The sequence below is a fragment of the Glandiceps talaboti genome, chromosome 7 (genome assembly GCF_964340395.1).
Source record: "Glandiceps talaboti chromosome 7, keGlaTala1.1, whole genome shotgun sequence".
In the NCBI taxonomy this organism is placed as follows: domain Eukaryota; kingdom Metazoa; phylum Hemichordata; class Enteropneusta; family Spengelidae; genus Glandiceps; species Glandiceps talaboti.
Genome location: NC_135555.1, coordinates 1,057,476 through 1,077,185, shown reverse-complemented (window position 1 = coordinate 1,077,185; position 19,710 = coordinate 1,057,476). Strand labels below are relative to the sequence as shown.

The 19,710-nt window shown below is 35.6% G+C and overlaps 1 protein-coding gene across 1 annotated transcript in view; it reads left to right on the top strand.

The window, feature by feature from the left end:
- Positions 1-19,710, top strand: part of LOC144438289 (NEDD4-like E3 ubiquitin-protein ligase WWP1) — a 30,671-nt gene that overhangs the window by 2,728 nt on the left and 8,233 nt on the right. The window contains exons 2-12 of the mRNA XM_078127345.1: positions 5,319-5,452; positions 6,653-6,756; positions 7,736-7,886; positions 8,474-8,598; positions 9,570-9,704; positions 10,048-10,302; positions 15,646-15,871; positions 17,343-17,438; positions 17,948-18,125; positions 18,662-18,801; positions 19,191-19,322. Of these exons, the coding sequence (XP_077983471.1) occupies positions 6,690-6,756; positions 7,736-7,886; positions 8,474-8,598; positions 9,570-9,704; positions 10,048-10,302; positions 15,646-15,871; positions 17,343-17,438; positions 17,948-18,125; positions 18,662-18,801; positions 19,191-19,322 (1,505 nt within the window). The 5' untranslated portion in view covers positions 5,319-5,452; positions 6,653-6,689. The remainder of the gene's footprint in view (positions 1-5,318; positions 5,453-6,652; positions 6,757-7,735; positions 7,887-8,473; positions 8,599-9,569; positions 9,705-10,047; positions 10,303-15,645; positions 15,872-17,342; positions 17,439-17,947; positions 18,126-18,661; positions 18,802-19,190; positions 19,323-19,710) is intronic.

Here is a 19,710-nt window from a genome sequence, read left to right as displayed (position 1 = left end):
TTTAGTCTAGCCAAAAATGGTAACATGATAATTATACTGTGTGTAGTGCAAGTAATTTGTATGTAGCTCTGTACACAGTACCTACTTTAGTATAATCAATCTGCTTGGGGGTACTGTAAATGTAGGATTTTTAAAAATGAGTGATAAAGGAAAGAAAACTGCTTTGTAAATTATTCATAAATAGGAATAGTGCAGCATTTCCACATAACATATATGCTTCATTATGTAAATATATATATAAAGAAGTTAATTCAGAGGTTGTGAAGTAAAATTATGAAAAGACAATCAATACAAATTTATATGCATTTGATAGCTTCCTCAATATACGATTTCATGTGCCCAGGTCATACATTAATATTTTTATCTATGAAACACAAAACATGTTGCAACAGGATTAGGTATTCCCTTGGGTTGTCTTTATAAATGTTCTATCTAATATAACAAATTACCATTGAATCCTGCATGTTTTAAGGTGATAATGATAGACAAGTCAACCCATTCAGACTTCTCAACAGAGAAGGTGTCAACCATATTAGAAATCAGATGAGATTAGTTATTTGCTGAAGCAAATGTTAAAAAGAAAGGGAGAATTCTTTGAAAATATGCAGTTGAGAATATCCTTTATAAACATAGCAGTGTTATTTATCATTTTGTCTTTGATTTATATCTTTGTACATAGTTTGGGGTGAAAACAGATCAATTGCAATTAATGAGAAGTATTTATGTAAATTAATCCATGGGATTGTGTACATTGTAATCATATCTATTTTAGCCCTTGGGTATTATTGTCTACACATTTCTTATACAAATTTGCCCTCCAGTCACCAACCTACTTTGCCCTCCAGTCACCAACCTACTTTGACCTCCGGTCACCAACTTAATTTACAGATGATATTCGCACACAGACTGACTGACTAAGCCGTATATATGAAATATGTCTTGTCATCTGACATGGTAGAATGTTATTCTTACCAACTTGTATTGTACCTTTGATTCTCAGCATATCTTAAGTGATATAAAACAGACATGTGTTGTTAGTAGACACACTAGTCACCCGATAAAATAAATTGACACTTCTTATAATACTGTGTTATTGGATTCTAAATCATATGATTAGCCAGGAAGCCATGTTGTCTATTTGGTCGTATCATTCCCTACTTGAACAACAGTGTTGGTTTGAGCTTAATTTCACCTTTAAATCCTTTAATTTGATATGTTGCTATGGACATAACTGAAGTAATATGTTATCATTATAAATAATATAGTCTAGATATTGTAATTGATTAGGCATTGTGTTTGTAGTCTTTGGCTTTACAGGAACTATCTTATCAGATAATCAATTTTATTATGGTGAATAAAAAGTAAAAAAATGTGTATCACTGATGGTTTCATTTTAATGTAATACAATACCAAATTTCCTGTTTCCACTTGGATGATATTTGAACACTTGAAATTTCCATGAAAGTAGATTAGTCATCTGGTCCCCCCCCCCACCCTCCCTCGCCACACCAGTCTCGATTACATAGTGACATAAGTGATTTTATTAGAAGAGTATGGTGACAAAGAACATAAACTTACAACATTGTGTATTTTACTTCATGAGTAGCTACTTTTGAAGTGATGCCATCTGACCTCTGACTTTTAGATCCGGGTTCATTCTCTGTGTTCTTGGAGGATTTAGGTTTGTCCATGTAGATGATTGAGTAGACCTCATAGGGATCCCTTTACAACTAAAAGGAGAATGGCTCCCATGTTTGGCTTTATTGTTAACAAAAATAGTCTGTTTATACAATGCAAAGAAATGATGCAATGCAAAGTTTAAAGGTCACAACGAAAGGTGAGTGACCTTTACTGTAGATCTGGTAGACTTGTAAGTTGTAGACAGTATTGTGAGATGCTGAATGTAACTTTTAAAATCTGGTGTATTTCTCAGCAGCATTCTAAAGATTATGATAGAAGTATTTAGGATTAGTTTGTTAAGGCTAGTATTCAGCTTGGAGTTTACTTGAACTATGGTTCCTCAATTACATTTGATGAAAATTTGAATATTTACAAAACAATACTATTTATTGTAATGCTAATTATCTCCTTGCAGTCTCAAAGAATCATTTACTTGTTCCACCAATGCTTTAGAATATTAACATACAGGTGTCATGTACATTCACAGTCAATCTAAATGGAAATTTACTGTACTCTTCACAAATCTTAAACAAAGGAGAATTAGTTTCTTCATAACTACTATTTATTATTGATAATATATTTGGATTAGAATCAACTGTCAATGATCACAGAATATAATGTCTTGGTATGGTGATACAAAAATGACATTTTATTGCTACCACAGGGATGTCATATTACCTTTGTGATATTACACCACCACAGGGATGTCATATTACCTTACGGGGGGGGGGGGGGGGGGGGTCATATTACCTTACCACAGGGATGTCATATTACCTTACCACAGGGGTGCCATATTACCTTACCAGGGGGGGTCATATTACCTTACCACAGGGGTGTCATTTAAGGGTTAGGGATAAAACACAATTGATATTATTTTGTATTGCAGCATTAATCAGATAAAGAGTAGCATGGAGGGAGTTATCCACTCTCATATTTCATCTATATTTATGCATAATTTATACTTAGATATAAAAGTAATAAACTGTCAAACTACAGCTATTTGCTAAAATTATGGCTTTGATGATTTGTCAGAAACTTGGCCATCTGACTTGACAGTGTTGTTAGCCCAGAGACTTGGCCATCTGACTTGACAATGTCCTTAGCCCAGAGACTTGGCCATCTGACTTGACAATGTCCTTAGCCCAGAGACTTGGCCATCTGACTTGACAATGTCATTAGTCCAGAGACTTGGCCATCTGACTTGACAATGTCCTTAGCCCAGAGACTTGGCCATCTGACTTGACAATGTCCTTAGTCCAGAGGTTTGGCTATCTGACTTGACAATGTCCTTAGTCCAGAGACTTGGCCATCTGACTTGACAATGTCCTTAGCCCAGAGACTTGGCCATCTGACTTGACAATGTCCTTAGTCCAGAGGCTTGGCTATCTGACTTGACAATGTCCTTAGTCCAGAGACTTGGCCATCTGACTTGACAATGTCCTTAGCCCAGAGACTTGGCCATCTGACTTGACAATGCCATTAGTCCAGAGACTTGGCCATCTGACTTGACAATGTCATTAGTCCAGAGACTTGGCTATCTGACTTGACAATGTCCTTAGCCCAGAGACTTGGCCATCTGACTTGACAATGTTGTTAGCCCAGAGACTTGGCCATCTGACTTGACAATGTCCTTATTAGCCCAGAGACTTGGCCATCTGACTTGACAATGTCCTTAGCCCAGAGACTTGGCCATCTGACTTGACAATGTCCTTAGCCCAGAGACTTGGCCATCTGACTTGACAATGTTGTTAGCCCAGAGACTTGGCCATCTGACTTGACAATGTCCTTATTAGCCCAGAGACTTGGCCATCTGACTTGACAATGTCCTTATTAGCCCAGAGACTTGGCCATCTGACTTGACAATGTCCTTAGCCCAGAAACTTGATATGTGTGACATTATAAAAAGTGGTTCGTGGAAGATGGAAAATAGATCGGTAATTTGGATGTTGCATCTGATAAGGCATAAACAAATTGTTTGGTTCCAGTTCCCCTCCCCCCTAGATTTTCACTACTACGACTAATAAATTTTTTTAAATGTATTTGAGAAAGAAAAATCATGAAAATTGTGAAGTATCGTGAGAAATAGTGGATGCAGAAACTAACATCAACTAAAAAAGATAATATAAAGCTGTTCTTCCAATGTGTAATGGCTGTACATCTGATGGGGAGAAACCAATAACACAGAGACCATATGGAAAACAACAGACAACATAACTACAACTACCTGAACTAGACACTCACATGAAAAACAAAATCAACAACAACAAATCTATCTACCCCACCTATTCTAAAATTGAGCGTAATCAGAACCACCCAATTCTTTTTTTAGGCCTAAGAAAATATTTGATGACTAAACATGCATTATATGAGGTGATCCAAGGTCAGACAGATTTGTGGTTAGTTTGCTTCATACTGCAGCAATGTAGTGGGGTGTAGGTAGACAACAGTGTGCCATCTTAGTAATAATAGCAAAAAATTTGTTGTTGTGTGTCAAAGGGATAAAAACTGGGATTTCTTATGAGTCATCACATAGTAAGAGATACTTGAACACCAAATTTTGGTACATAGAAATTGTGTGTCAAATTGGCTTATATAGGGCACACTGGTAAACAACAAGGTCATATGCAGGTTACAATATACATATGTGTACAAAATGCACCACATACCAAAGTCCAAAATCCAGGGTGTTTTTCACAGTTTTTAATTTCCACTAGCCTGTTTATTTACTCTATGCAACTCATGTACCTATCAGACTGTGATTGGATAGATAATCTTATGTACATAATAGCATTCAGATGAAGAAAACTAGTCAGAGAACAACCTATAAACATTAATTACAATGTAAGACATCACACAGATTATGTTTTGCATACTAAATTATGTATAATATCCATAAATGTCATATTTATTAAAGACTAAGAGGAATATACAGACTAGATAATCTTTATTGATTTATACCAGTCGAATTAATTAAAATCTGATGTAGGAATAAGCTTCATTTACTTGTATAGGTTTCCATAGTGACTGAATGTTTTCATGTGAAATTTAACACAGATTCCATATACATAGTGACTTTGAATGTTTTCATGTGAAATTTAGCACATATTCCATACTTGACTTAATTGATGTACACATACATAGCATGTTTTTGATATAAAGGATTTGGTACTTCTTACTTGTGGCATTTGAATTCCAATTTTTTTTCTCACCAGTCAGATCTATATCGACTGACGTTCTTGGTTTACAAATGTATTAAGATAAAGGGTGAGACTTTGGCCTGTGGCTACACTCAGTAGTTGTCTGGAATAATTCAAATGATCAATGCTTCACAGAAACCTAAGATATTGGTTTGCCTTAGGTTATTTAGCTGATTTACAGTACATTGTGTAATATATTTTGTTGGCACAGATCATAATGGGAGTTAATATAGGATATCCTTCTCAGACAATCTCTTTGTATGTTATGTGTTAACTTATATCCTGTAGGTATACATGTGTATACTTCCAGTATTTAGTTATTTTACCAGTATATAGTGAGGTATGTCCAAACCAGAGCAATACTTATTTCTAACATTGACAGTCTGTATTTGCAAATTCTGATCTAAAGTTGTTTTGTATGTTATGTGTTGTATCCTGCAGGTATATACTTCCAGTGTTTAGAGTTATTTTACCATTAGAGTTGGAGGTGTGTCCAAACCAGAATAATACTTACTTGTGTTATCTTGTAACCCACTCCTATGTAGAAGAAGGTTGCAATTCAACTAGAATTATATGTAAGTATTAAATTCTGTCATTTGCATAAATTGACAATGTTATGAAAAATTATTACAATAATTACAGAGTTAATCTGAACAGAAATTATTAAGAGTGAGAGAAGACTTTTGATTTTAATTGATCCAAAGATATTTATCTTGCTAACCATTATAATTTATTTGATGTTGACATTTGATAGATTGTATTGCCATTGCTACTTAGGGTAAGATGTTTCATTTACTAATAGCACTGTGTGTGTGTGTGTGTATGTGTCCTGTCTGTGTATATGTGTCTATTTGTATGTCTATTGGTCTGTCTGTCTGTGTATATGTATATGTGTGTGTGTGTGTGTGTAAATAAAGAGTGAGATAAGTTTGAGAGAAAATGGATATGCACATCATAATCAACAAGATAAAAAGAAAGGATAATATTAACTATCATTTTTTATCTTTGAATAATTATGTTGAATTGATTGTCAAATAGAATGAATATTTTTAGTAGTTTTTTTATTGTAGTGGTAACCTAGACATGATGTGATAATCATGTATATATATATGTGTATAACTGTAATTATCAGATTTAGTGTAAATTACAGTTACTGTAACACTGAATCTTACAATTACAGTGATATACATACAGAGAGTAATAGTATTAATCTGACCTGTGACCTCTTACTTAGGGGTGACCTTTAGATCCGGGTTCATTCTCTGTGTTCTTGGAGGATTTAGGTTTGTTCATAGATGATTGAGTAGTGGTAACCTAGACATGACGTGATAATCACTTATATATATGTATGTATGGTCACTGTATGTAACTGTAATTGTAAGATTTAGTGTTACAGTTACTGTAACACTAAATCTTACAATTACTATAATATACATAGATATAGAGTAATAATAATTATACTATAATAGTTCATAATAACATATCTCTTTGTAAGTCTTTCCAGTATTAGCACAGAGTTTGAGTGCCATCAGTATCAAATATCTGCTATGAATGTGTTCATGTACAGAGTATATATAATATATAGCATAGTGCCATTAGTATCAGACATATGCTATGAATGTGTTCATGTACAGAGTATATATAATATATAGCATAGTGCTATTAGTATCAGACATCTGCTATGAATGTATTCATGTACAGAGTATATATAATATATAGCATAGTGCTATTAGTAATTTAAGACCACAAATATAATTGTGTTGTTTTATTTACAGGAAGCCAAACTAACCCAATTATTGTTGTCAAAGACCAATGGCAAATTCACAAACTCAACAAGGTCAAGCACCAAATCCAGCCTTTTCCCAGTTAAAAGTCACAGGTATGTACAGTCTGTTCTTTATTTGAAAGTGTATTTGTGTCTGTGTGGATGGGTGGATGAGTGGGTGGGTGTTTTTGTGTGTCTGTATTATGCTTGTGTGTGTCTGTGTGGGTGGGTGGGTGGGGCATCGGTTTCTGTGTGTGTGTATGTGTGTGTTTGTGTGTGTGTGTGTGTGTGTGTGTGTGTGTGTGTGAAATGCATCACATTTTCACTATATTCAAGAATCTTACACATTATGACTAAAAACTTTGTCACTATTCTTCAATTGTGTATAAAGTGGATGTAAGTTTGTGTAAATCTCATATTACATTGCATTACAATTGTGTGGACACTATCATGGATATATGTATGAATTCACAATAGATTCAAGTATATGAGTGAACAAATAGTGTTTATTGGACAATGAGTGCAAAAAATGGCTTGAATTTTAGGCTAGTTTCACACCTAAGTTAGTCTAGTTTCCTTTACACGTTATGATCACCTACACCGTATAGTCAAACTGGTTACTCCAGCTGTGCTTACCCTGATAATGATAGTTTAATGGTATTGGAGTATTGATATAAATGTCGAAACAGCTGTACTAATTGAATATTAATGAGCAATTGTCTCAATAAAGTAACCACTTACAACTACCTGTCAGTTTGTGATGGATTACTACTGACATGTGCTGTTCACCATTGCCCCAGCAGGATTTTCAGTTAAATGTATCAGTTTGACTATACTTGGAGAGGATAGTGATAGTAGAAAACATCAACAAGTATAAGACTAGAATGCACCTAAGTAGGCTGTTTAAAGCAGTTTTGTTTGATTTGAATGTATTGTGTTCACTAGCACACAATTCCAGTGTTTGTGAGAATTTGCAATGATTTGGGTATGTGATAGTACAAATACAATTCGCCTTCCTGTTAACAGTTTGTCTACAACTGACAGATCTGATTTGTAAGGTGGTTTTATCTTTCTACTTAATCTCCTTGTACAGTTGCTTCAGCTAAGCTAAAAGACAACACAGGCAGTTGGTTCAGTGGTAAAGCTGATCCCTATGTAGAACTAAGTGTTGATGGTCAACCACCCAGAAAAACAGAAGTTATAAAGAAAACATGGACACCACAATGGAATGAACATTTCACAGTGTAAGTCCACTTTATGTGTAATAGTTACATCAGTTTCTGACAGATACAAAAACATACAATGGAGCAAGAAATGTGAGGAAGTTGATATGTTATACCATAAAATAGTGTCACATAGGTGATAAGGCAGATAACAAAAGTTAAAAATACACACAACAGTTGTGTAAATAGCAAATACAGTAGCTTTGTAATACTTATACATGTAGAATATATTAAAGAGGCCTGTAGCAGCCATGGCCACACCAAGGGTAACTTCATCACACAGTTGTATTTTTTGGCCAGTGCAAAGGTATATGTGTATTGATGCCCCAGGTAGTAACACAGTATGAGCTTTACATGGGGTCTTAGCAACAGTAACCATGACAATAGCTATAACAGCAGTATAGTTATAATGATTTCAACCTAAATAGGTAAGAAGACTGTTCCTTTGTACTTTATTCATAATGTAACTTGAGTTTGAATAAAAGGAAAAGTCCAAGTCTGGTTAAAACTTATGCTTTATTTTAATTTGACTACCACAGTATCTTATAATCAGGAATTATTTATCCTGTTCATGACAAGTTCAATTTTCTGTTTTGTGTTCCTTACAGACTTGTGACACCACAAAGTAAATTGGAATTCAAGGTGTATAACCATTTCTCTGTCAAAAGTGATGTTGTTATCGGTAGATGTGCAGTAGATGTGATTTCACTATTACAGAAACACAATGGAAAATGTAAGTAAATTGGCCATGTAGAACCATAGACCTGGTAGGGTCTACGGTAGAATTTAGTAGAAGTGTATGGATGTGGATAGTTGATACTGAACTGAAGATTAAGAATTTAATATAATTGTAAAAGCTGGGGGGGGGGGGGGGGGGGGGGTTCAAATCATGATGTGGCAAAGATCATCACATACTTACATCAGTTCTGAAAATGTGAAATATGAATGTAATCAAGTTTGGGCTTATGTTATAAAAATGGATATACACTGACTACACTTTCTTTCACCTTTAGCGTTATCAGTTTGAGGAAATAAAATATTTAATTATGATCTCCAATGTAAGGCCCAAAAAACACCAAGAATTACTTTTGGTCAGTGTGCGCATCACTTGAATTCCCTTGCTCTGGTCCAACCCATTCAGTCCGCAAATCCAGGTTCTAGGGGGAAACACAAAAATAACCCTCCCTACCAGTACTTCAGTGAAGGCAACGGCAGAGCCAATTATGAACAAGCAAAGGACATCTGCCCCATATACACACTTGCTCTAAAGTAGTAAATACAAAAGAACAGTAACTGCCATAAATACATGTAGTACATTGAGTGACAGGTTGGTTGAGAATAAAATATAAAAATTGAAAAAAATTGCATCGTCATACCACTTTAGACAAAATGTCCTGACCAGAAACAATTCGGTTTTTTTTGGCCTAAGTAGCTATTTTCCCATGTGTGTCTTCCCAACAGCTACAGCACAGATAAATTATATATAATGAACAAACAATCTTGTGATAACACGTGAGAGAAGGAGATTTAAATCACTATTTGAATTGGACAAAAATAAATGGAATGGAAATACATGGTTATAAGATTTGAAGAAAATAAAAAATATTGTAAGTTAGTCAGTGAAATAACTCATATTGATCAGCAAAACATCATTTTAGCAGCATAATGTAATTTGTCTTCTACTTCTCATTTTATTGTCTCTAGTGGAAAATGTGTCTCTGAAGCAGGAATTGAAGTCAGAAACCAAGAATGGTCCAGCAAGAGGTGGAGATTTACATATAAATCTTGATGGTTTATCAATATCAGCTGATGTCCTTGCAAGATATATCCCAACTAATGGTAAGTCTTTTTTCAATGAGTAAGTCAGTGTGTAGAAACTAGCAGGAGACATACATATGTAATGCTCATACCAATATGTTCCAATGTGTCAGCTTTAAGCAGAGTTTACTCCTGCAATGTTTATGCAGTCTTACTGTTTAATTGTTGGTGTATGGGAAGATTTGTGACCAAATATTCTTCAAAAGCATTCATGGTCAGGAATACATCATAAAATAGAAAGAAAATTAGAGAAAGAGCCCAGTAGATAACAATATTGTATAGAATGTGGTGGTGGCCAGATAACATAGGTATTAGTAGCATTGTGGGAGTTGGGTTTAATACTACTGTTTCATACATACCATAGGTCCCTCATCCCAACCTAACGGAGATGTCTCCCACAATCAGTCTCGGTCCAATACAGCAAACCAATCTCAAGCCTCACCTAGCATTGCAAGTACAGGGGCCAGACCACGTACAAATTCAGGCAATACAGGTAATGTCCGCAGACCAGCACCACCACCACCACCACCACCACCACCACCTCGACCTCTGCCTCCTCCTCCTCCAGCTCCCAAACGAAGTGGAGCTAGTGGTGGATCTCTTTCTTCATCTGGTTCTGGTGAGTAACCTGAATCATTACAAACACATCATTTCATTAGGGGTCAAAGGTCAATGCCATTATTAGTTATTTAAAATACCATTTTGCTATGGCTCCATGGAAAAGTTATCCACTAATAAAACATTTCATTATGGCTCCATGGAAAAGTTATCCATTCATTATGACACCGTGGAGTTACCAACACACACGAGTTACCCGCTAAAATACCATATCATTATTATATAGAAATTACTAGCTAAGTCACTTAAATACTATTTCAATATTATATAGAATAGTTTAATTCATTAAAATACCATACTGCTTGACTGTTATTTATCCCATCTAATTGCAAGCATAGCTCAGTGCTGACATATCAGTTCATATGTCTAGGTATACTGCCATTTCAAAACATGTCTTGTCACTGTTTTCACAGATAACTGAAATTCACACTTCAGTTTCAAAAGAAATAGGTGAAAAAAAGTATAATATGATAGAAATGTTGATTAAATGATTGTGAGAAGCGTCATACTCATTGACAAGTTTATCCAAAAAAGTAACAGTCAACATACATTCCAATCCTAAAATAATATTCTAATGTTCAAAAAATTAGTTTAGTTTATTTTTACTTCATGTCCTTAAAATTCAAAATATAGTATTGGAAATTTGAACCATAAAACTAGTATTTTGTAACTTGGCCATATGAAAATATAAAGTTATAATGGTGATGTGTACAATGATTCAGGTAAAGCCTCACTTGCTACTTGTACTTCAGTTTCAAAGCTGTACTAAACTGGTGCCATTATCAACAAGTTGTTGTTGATGTGGTATTAAAACCTCACAACTAACTTTAGTTTTAAATCTTTACTACACTCCTACCATTATCACCAAGACGTTCTTGGTTCGTAATTAAAATCTCACAACTAACTACTACACTCCTACCATTATCACCAAGACATTATTGGTTCGTCATTAAAATCTCAGAACTAACTACTACACTCCTACCATTATCACCAAGACGTTCTTGGTTCGTCATTAAAATCTCACAACTAACTACTACACTCCTACTATTATCACCAAGACGTTCTTGGTTCGTCATTAAAATCTCAGAACTAACTACTACACTCCTACCATTATCACCAAGACGTTCTTGGTTCGTCATTAAAATCTCACAACTAACTACTACACTCCTACTATTATCACCAAGACATTCTTGGTTCGTCATTAAAATCTCACAACTAACTACTACACTCCTACCATTATCACCAAGACGTTCTTGGTTCGTCATTAAAATCTCACAACTAACTACTACACTCCTACCATTATCACCAAGACATTCTTGGTTCGTCATTAAAATCTCAGAACTAACTACTACACTCCTACCATTATCACCAAGACATTATTGGTTCGTCATTAAAATCTCAGAACTAACTACTACACTCCTACCATTATCACCAAGACATTATTGGTTCATCATTAAAATCTCAGAACTAACTACTACACTCCTACCATTATCACCAAGACATTCTTGGTTCGTCATTAAAATCTCACAACTAACTACTACACTCCTACCATTATCACCAAGACATTCTTGGTTCGTCATTATAATCTCACAACTAACTACTACACTCCTACCATTACAAGAAGGTGTATTTAATTCTCACATCATAATACTGCCCTTGTTAACTCTATATCTCGCCTACCATTGTGCAATCTATTACTATGTTCTTTGTGTGGTATTACAGATTCTATCTCAGTTTTCAACTCCTCTAACTATAATGTATTCCTTCACTGTGTACATGGGTAGGTATGCTACCTGTTCCAGTGGCAATATAGAAACCCTTCTTAGGGTTTTGCAATGATGTATTTCCATGTACATAGATTGTTTTATTAATCTCTTAATTATATAGTGTGGCTGTATACATGTAAGTTGTAGAAATTTGAGATGAGATGGAACCCTTCCATTATGTCTTTATTCCAAAATTCTTTAGACAAATGTAAATGTCAAAGCTATGAAAAACTAACCTGTTTTATCACATGACTAATACACTGTTATAGTAGCATATATTGAAGCTAACCTTTTCACACCTCTGGTTACTCAACACCTCCAGTAAATTTGGATCATTCTGTCAGATCCAGTTAGACACTGAAGGACAAGTGATTTGTACAAAACATGTCTGTTTCTTAATCAAAACTGGAAGAAGAGAACTTGTGTATGAATCATAGTGCTTCCATGATGAACATACATAGTTTATAGTTGTATTTGTGTATCACCTTCACTAACAATACTTTTGTTGTTTGGTTGATAAGTTGGTGTTTGTGCTTATTGTTTGAATAAATATGACTTGACTACATTATTGATTTTCCTACAAACATTGACTGGTAAATGTGTTTGATCTAGATCTACTAAAAGCTTGAATATTAATTCTGTATCTTTGCAAGCAAGCTGAGTGACAGCAGTAAAGAGAATTAATTCTCAGCGCTAAAATCCCTTAGTTACAAAATTCAACTTTGACAGAAGTCGTAAGCCATTGTGATGTTGTTTGTAGTGATAACTGGGAAAATGATTCCAATATACCTAGACTTCAAGTAGAGATTTATATGTCAAAAATATGGTGTAAACTGAGCTGAATTTGACAACATTTCTAAACTAAGATGAATTTGACAACATTTCTCCCAAGCTTTGATCTGGATTCTCTAGTATAACACTTGTTCATATATACATTGCAATACAACTTTTGAAATTGTTTTTCAAGCATCCCTTGTCAGTTGTCCCTCTTCCACTGCCAATAGGTTCAAGTTTATAGCATGCTTGCAACCTTGTATAAAATGTATTGCAAACTTTACAGAACCTTCCACAAATTTTGCAACAATGTAGCTCATTTTAAGATAACAATCAGAAGTGTCATTCAAAACTATGTAACTGTCCATATACATGTACAACACTGTACGAAATATTACCCAGCATGCAGTGTCCATATACAACTACCCATCACAATGTCCATATACAACTACCCAGCACAGTATCCATATACAACTACCCATCACAGTGTCCATATACAACTACCCATCACAGTGTCCATATACAACTACCCATCACAGTGTCCATATACAACTACCCATCACAGTGTCCATATACAACTACCTATCACAGTGTCCATATACAACTACCCATCACAGTGTCCATATACAACTACCCATCACAGTGTCCATATATAACTACCCATCACAGTGTCCATATATAACTACCCATCACAGTGTCCATATATAACTACCCAGCACAGTGCCCATAATTATACAACTACCCATCACAGTGTCCATATACAACTACCCATCACAGTGTCCACATATAACTACTCAGCACAGTGTCCATATACAACTACCCATCACAATGTCCATATACAACTACCCATCACAGTGTCCATATACAACTACCCATCACAGTGTCCATATACAACTACCCATCACAGTGTCCACATATAACTACTCAGCACAGTGTCCATATACAACTACCCATCACAATGTCCATATACAACTACCCATCACAGTGTCCATATACAACTACCCATCACAATGTCCATATACAACTACCCATCACAGTATCCATATACAACTACCCAGCACAGTGTCCATATACAACTACCCATCACAGTGTCCATATATAACTACCCATCACAGTGTCCATATACAACTACCCATCACAGTGTCCATATACAACTACCCATCACAGTGTCCATATACAACTACCCATCACAGTGTCCATATACAACTACCCATCACAGTGTCCATATACAACTACCCATCACAGTGTCCATATACAACTACCCATCACAATGTCCATATACAACTACCCATCACAGTATCCATATACAACTACCCATCACAGTGTCCATATACAACTACCCATCACAATGTCCATATACAACTACCCATCACAGTGTCCATATATAACTACCCAGCACAGTGTCCATATATAACTACCCAGCACAGTGTCCATATACAACTACCCAGCACAGTGTCCATATACAACTACCCAGCACAGTGTCCATATACAACTACCCAGCACAATGTCCATATACAACTACCCAGCACAGTGTCCATATATAACTACCCAGCACAGTGTCCATATACAACTACCCAGCACAGTGTCCATATATAACTACCCATCACAGTGTCCATATATAACTACCCAGCACAGTGCCCATAATTATACAACTACCCATCACAGTGTCCATATACAACTACCCATCACAGTGTCCATATACAACTACCCAGCACAGTGTCCATATATAACTACCCATCACAGTGTCCATATATAACTACCCAGCACAGTGCCCATAATTATACAACTACCCATCACAGTGTCCATATACAACTACCCATCACAGTGTCCATATACAACTACCCATCACAGTGTCCATATACAACTACCCAGCACAGTGTCCATATACAACTACCCATCACAGTGTCCATATACAACTACCCATCACAGTGTCCACATATAACTACTCAGCACAGTGTCCATATACAACTACCCATCACAGTGTCCACATATAACTACCCATCACAGTGTCCATATACAACTACCCATCACAGTGTCCATATATAACTACCCATCACAGTGTCCATATACAACTACCCAGCACAGTGTCCATATATAACTACCCATCACAGTGTCCATATACAACTACCCATCACAGTGTCCATATACAACTACCCATCACAGTGTCCATATATAACTACCCATCACAGTGTCCATATACAACTACCCAGCACAGTGTCCATATACAACTACCCATCACAGTGTCCATATACAACTACCCATCACAGTGTCCATATACAACTACCCATCACAATGTCCATATACAACTACCCAGCACAGTGTCCATATACAACTACCCATCACAATGTCCATATACAACTACCCATCACAGTGTCCATATACAACTACTCAGCACAGTGTCCATTGACAACTACCCATCACAGTGTCCACATATAACTACTCAGCACAGTGTCCATTGACAACTACCCATCACAGTGTCCACATATAACTACTCAGCACAGTGTCCATATACAACTACCCATCACAGTGTCCACATATAACTACCCATCACAGTGTCCATATACAACTACCCAGCACAGTGTCCATATACAACTACCCATCACAGTGTCCATATACAACTACCCATCACAGTGTCCATATACAACTACTCAGCACAGTGTCCATTGACAACTACCCATCACAGTGATTAACATATATGTCTGTCATTCTGCCTTTTCTTTCTAAACTTCCATCTGATATAATAATAGCATTTATTGCTGTGTAGATATCCATAATAAATGTCATGGTGTGTTTTGTTGGTACAGCAGGAACCACCCCTGCCACAACAGCCAGTGGTAGCAGCAGCAGTACCACTTCAATAACCACTTCAACTACAACCACAAGCAGCACATCAACAACACCATCTACAACTACAACAACAGCAACAACAAACAGCACTACTTCACGGAATGCTGCACCACCACCTGCAGGGTCAGCTAGAAGTGGTGCACCGATCACAGTGGACGTCAATAATCAACCACTGCCTCCAGCGTAAGGAAATCTTATAATGATCTCTTGACATTGAAATTTTAAGTGTTGTCAATGTATACAACAAGCAGTGTGATTTACCATATGCTTTGCACAAATACAAAGTTGACTTGGCCTTATGAAGTGCATATCTGAATTGAAATGAGTTATATAGTGGATTTGCCATCAAGGCAAGACTGAAGAACATGTATCACTGTATCTGTACCACACATAGCTCATTTTATAACTCCAACAAAATAAAGGTGACAAGTAACATTAGGGATAGGAATGCTAAGAGTACAGTCTATTGTATAGACTTCAACCAATATAAAATTGTTATCACACAAAAAATGGGTGCAGTGTCCTTCTGATGTGCCTGTTTTGTTTAATTTGTAAAACTTTTGTCAACAAGTGAAGGAAACATAGAGAGAATTTGCTTGTGAACTGCACTGAATTGAAAACAGTATTTTGTACATATTTTGTAACATTGTATCTTTTAGCAGTGGAAACACAAATGAAAGGTCATCTCAGGAACGAGGGTAAATTTACAGTTTTGTGTGAAATATTACAAATGTCAGACAGTTTGGAATATGATTCTCTTGTGTTATTCCTTTCTCTATTGTCTTCTAAATTTTCATGAATTGTCTGTCAGCTGTTTGCAGTGTGTTGATAAGAATAGTTTACATATCAAATATATAACAATTGAATTTCTCAGAAAATAGCTTACAACTCACAACATCTAACTATATGGTTTTCGCAATGTACCTTCTGCAGCTATTGCCACCAGCAATTTTGATGTATGTTTTGGTGATCAGTAGAAAATACATTGATTTACAAAGATAATAACACACAAGCAATTCAAAGTTTTTAGCACTGAACTTTCAATCTGTGTTTAGTCGACGGTCCTCATCGGGATGACAAATAGTTACAGCTAACCACACTAGGTGACGGTATGATCAGAAAATCAACTACTATTAAATTCTGCCTGTGATGTTATTCATGACTTAATTTACAAAATACTGTAATATCGACAACATCTTGGCACCACTCTGAGTCTGAGATAATCAAGTACTAGTGAGCCTGTCGTCTATGCTAGTAGGCTAACAGTCATCAGGTACATAATACATGTTTACTCCTATTGATGTCACACTGAAACTAAAGTGGACTTGCCTTCAATATACAGAGTAGAACAGCTGGTATACTAAACCATAGATCCTCCATCAACAGTTGTTCATTCACCTAAAACAATCACATTCACAAAAGTGTCATTTTACGTGCACCAATTGATCCAACACCCAAATTTGTCTCCAAAGTAAACTACAGAAATCATATAGTTAGTTGTTGCAAGTTGTATAACCTATGAAACTCATATATTTCTTTGTTTTCAGAAGGTGAATTACAAGATTTGTAGACAAGTAGACTGGAAGAATCGCTCTGTGTGTCTTAACATTAGATATATGTAATAAATATATGACTTTCTGTTTATGTTTTATAGATGGGAGATGAGAATAGATCCACATGGTAGACCGTACTACGTAGATCATAACACAAGAACTACTACATGGGAACGACCACAACCTCTTCCACCAGGGTAAGTAATTGTCAGCAGTACTTTAGTTTCGTTATCACATCAACTATTGCAAATGTATTTTACCATACAGAAAACTTTCTGACAATTCAGAGAAAATTTAATTTGGATAGTCATCAGTGAGAGAATTCCTAGAGAAAATATGAATTCAATAGACTTGCTGACATGTACCTAGAAATAGGTACCACTACTTACAACTACTGTATCACTTTTTTGTAGGGTAATACTCCAGTAGTCTCAACTGATTTAATAAACTCCACTAGTAACTGGTATAAGTCAAAGTTGACTTGTTGACATTTAATAATGATAATTTCTTTGGATCCAAAATTATTCATCACATGAGCATTAAGTTTAACACAAAGTTTGAAGATTGATGGTATATTTTTATATTAAGTATGTCTGCTAATAGTTTGTATACAGGATCATCTCAAATTTTGTAGTATATGAGTTCACATACTCCAACCAAACCTATGAAAACATGAGAATTGACTATGATACATTGTATATTTCAGTTGGGAAAGACGCACAGATCCACGAGGCAGAGTTTACTATGTCGATCACAATACTAGAACTACAACATGGCAGAGACCAACAGTGGATTCAGTCAGAAACTTTGAACAATGGCATCAACACAGAAATCAAATGCATAATGCAACTTTACAACAGTTCCAACAGAGATTCCTCTTCCCGGTATGTATGAAGAAACGGAAGTTTCATTATGTGTAGGAGTTAATCAACCCCTCCGGCCCCTACCCTCTCACAGTGTTTCTTGCATGTGTGCATAAAACTGTTTGATTATCTAGGTGGTTGACCATGACCCATCTCCCCACTACTAACACCTTTACTTGTCATGTTTCTCCTGGTCTATAGTAGTAAAATTGTTTTTATAGTGATATGTGATACACCAAACAAAATTAACATATAAGAAAAAATAGCAAATCATTACATCATCCAACCCGCTAGGCTTACCAGTCAATAGATAAATTGTCCCAAAAAACTTTTAAAATGGAAATAGTGAAGAAACCAAATATTAAGTATCAAAGGGTTAGGTCCTAGATTTCCCCTCAGTCAAGAGGAATAGACTGTTTTATTATGTAAACATGAAAATAGTACCGTAGCATCATTTCATATTGCTACTAAATCATCATAATATTCATCTCTGTATGACTAAAGCTGTAATTATTGTGATATTAAAATACAGACTTTGATGTCTTCCTGTATTATAGAATGCGAATGCCGTAGAAAGTAGTGATCCACTGGGTACTTTACCAGCTGGTTGGGAAAAGAGAGTGGAAGCCAACGGACGTGTATATTTTGTTAACCATCATACAAGAACAACACAGTGGGAAGATCCAAGAACACAGGGGTAAGCTATAGCATTATTATGGTGACAATCTTTGACTTGATTCTAGCATTTTAGAAATAGTGTGAAGAAAGACCCTACTAATTGAGTTGTCCAATCTAATGATTATGTTTGGTTTTTTAAAATGCAATTTTGTGTGTATTCTCACACAATAAATATTTTACAACTCTATTATGGACAGAATTTTATCTTTAGATGTTTAATTTTAAACGTTTTGCAACCCACATCACAACACAACCAAATACATCCCTATCATTCATCCTTGAAATTTCACATAATTTGTAATCTAAAAACTGTAGGTGTGTATTTGAAATAAGAAACATGCCTCTATTATCCAGCCTTGTAATTTCACATATCTTGTGATCTAAGGAGTGTTTGGTTTGTTTTTACAGCGCCTTGAATGAAGAGCCATTACCAGAAGGCTGGGAAATGAGGTATACAAATGAAGGTGTTAGGTACTTTGTTGATCATAACACTAGAACAACCACATTCCAAGATCCTAGGTCAGGAACTGGAAACAAAGGGTAAGTTGTAGGGGTATGGGGGGGGGGGGGTGTACATGTGTTTATGTGTGTTCTGTGACTGTACCCATATACATATAGATACATTGTATGTACATGTGTACATTCACATCCATGTGTGTGTGTGTTTGTATGTATGGATTGTGTATATGTATTTTGTGTGTGCATATATGCAACTGTTTGTGTGTGTGTGTGTATGTGTGTATGTATGTATGTATGTATGTATGTATGTATGTATGTATGTATGTATGTATGTATGTATGTATGTATGTATGTATGTATGTATGTATGTATGTATGTATGTATGTATGTATGTATGTATGTATGTATGTATGTATGTATGTATGTATGACAGAGGAATATCAAATGTGAAATTGTAAACACTAGAAAA